Consider the following 1,360-nt stretch of genomic DNA (forward strand, 5'->3'; position numbering starts at 1 on the left):
AAAAAAAAAAAAAAAAAAAAAGAAAGTGACTTTGTTTTCAGAAGCTGAAAATGCCCTGGAACTAGATAATGATGATGGCCACATAACACTGTGAATATACTAAATGTCACTGAATTGTGCGCTTTAAATTGTTAACTCTATGTTACAAGTATTCTACCATAATAAAAACACACAAAATTGATGACTTTTAGACCAAATTCCAGCAAATGGAGGGGAAGAATTCATTCTGCATGAAGCATGGGTTTAAGTTTGATTACGTGCAGAAACAACTGCCAGAAAATAATCTCTTAATTGAATACCCTACAGAGAGAGCAAGATTAAAAATCCTGGGAAGTTATTTTAAGGATATACAGTCAATTTATTCTCTATACATTCTAAGTTTTATTCCAAACAAACAAGACCATTGGAAAGCCATCAACATGAGCTTGGATAACAGGGTTCCCTGAAAAACTTCATTAACTAAGTATGGCTTGGTACCTAAACTTTTGCTTCCATTTAAGAATAATTACAGGCATTTTTTCCATGGTTATCACTAGAAAATGTCCATCATTAATAGGTTTTGTTTCAGCTTTCAGGATCAGAAGGTCTTTATCCACCAAAAGCAATCAGGTAGTTTTATTCTGATGATCAATGAAAGTCATGTAACAGACCATCCTTTTTGCCATGTGAGCAGAAAGGTTAGAAATATTTGTGACTCAAATTTAATAATTTCATATATATACTCATAAACACACATATATACTGTTTATATCCTTGCCAACTTTGCCCTATTAATCTTCTATTCCAAACTGGCTTATAGACCTCAACACTAACATCACCTGCAATCTTGTTAAAAATGTAAATTCTCAGGCCCTATTCTATGTTTTAACAAACTTTCCAGGTCATTTTTATGTACACTAAAGTCTGAGAACCACTGTGTTACACTGTTTCCTTTAAGTTTATTGTTACATATTTCTATTGTTCCATTTTAAATGTAAGAGTCATTAATCTCATAAAATTCATTGTAACATAATATATAGAATGACTTCAACAACTCACATAGGATTTCTTCATTTTCAGTTTATCTTGGTAAAATGTAGAAATCTCCAAAGGTATAGCTGGGATAGGAAAAAAAGGAATGAAATCACTGGAGGTACAAAATGTCTTACAACTCCTAGATTTGCCTTCTTAAAAAGCTGTACATATCACATGGGTAAAATGCCTCTGAGTGAATACGCTTTTCACCCTAAACAAGAGTCAGGAAAGGACACCTTAAAGAAGCACCTACATGCCCATTTATGACTGTGATATGATCATGTGGAGCTCGGAGGTATAATTCTTTACTGAATGAATGTAACTGTTTTCTTTTTTTTTTTTTTTT

At 32.5% G+C, this 1,360-nt stretch overlaps 1 protein-coding gene across 2 annotated transcripts in view; it reads right to left on the bottom strand.

Annotated features, from left to right (window-relative positions):
• Positions 1-1,360, bottom strand: part of LOC105887689 (zinc finger protein 33B-like) — a 39,771-nt gene that overhangs the window by 35,026 nt on the left and 3,385 nt on the right. The window contains exon 3 of one of the 2 annotated variants that reach the window (XM_023517215.1): positions 1,039-1,097. The exons of the other annotated variant lie outside the window; for it this stretch is intronic. Coding sequence (XP_023372983.1) covers positions 1,039-1,053 — 15 coding nt within the window. The 5' untranslated portion in view covers positions 1,054-1,097. The remainder of the gene's footprint in view (positions 1-1,038; positions 1,098-1,360) is intronic. 2 annotated transcript variants of the gene reach the window in all.

The sequence above is a fragment of the Otolemur garnettii genome, unplaced genomic scaffold, assembly GCF_000181295.1.
Source record: "Otolemur garnettii isolate 467f Iridium unplaced genomic scaffold, OtoGar3 scaffold00105, whole genome shotgun sequence".
Taxonomy (NCBI): Eukaryota; Metazoa; Chordata; class Mammalia; order Primates; family Galagidae; genus Otolemur; species Otolemur garnettii.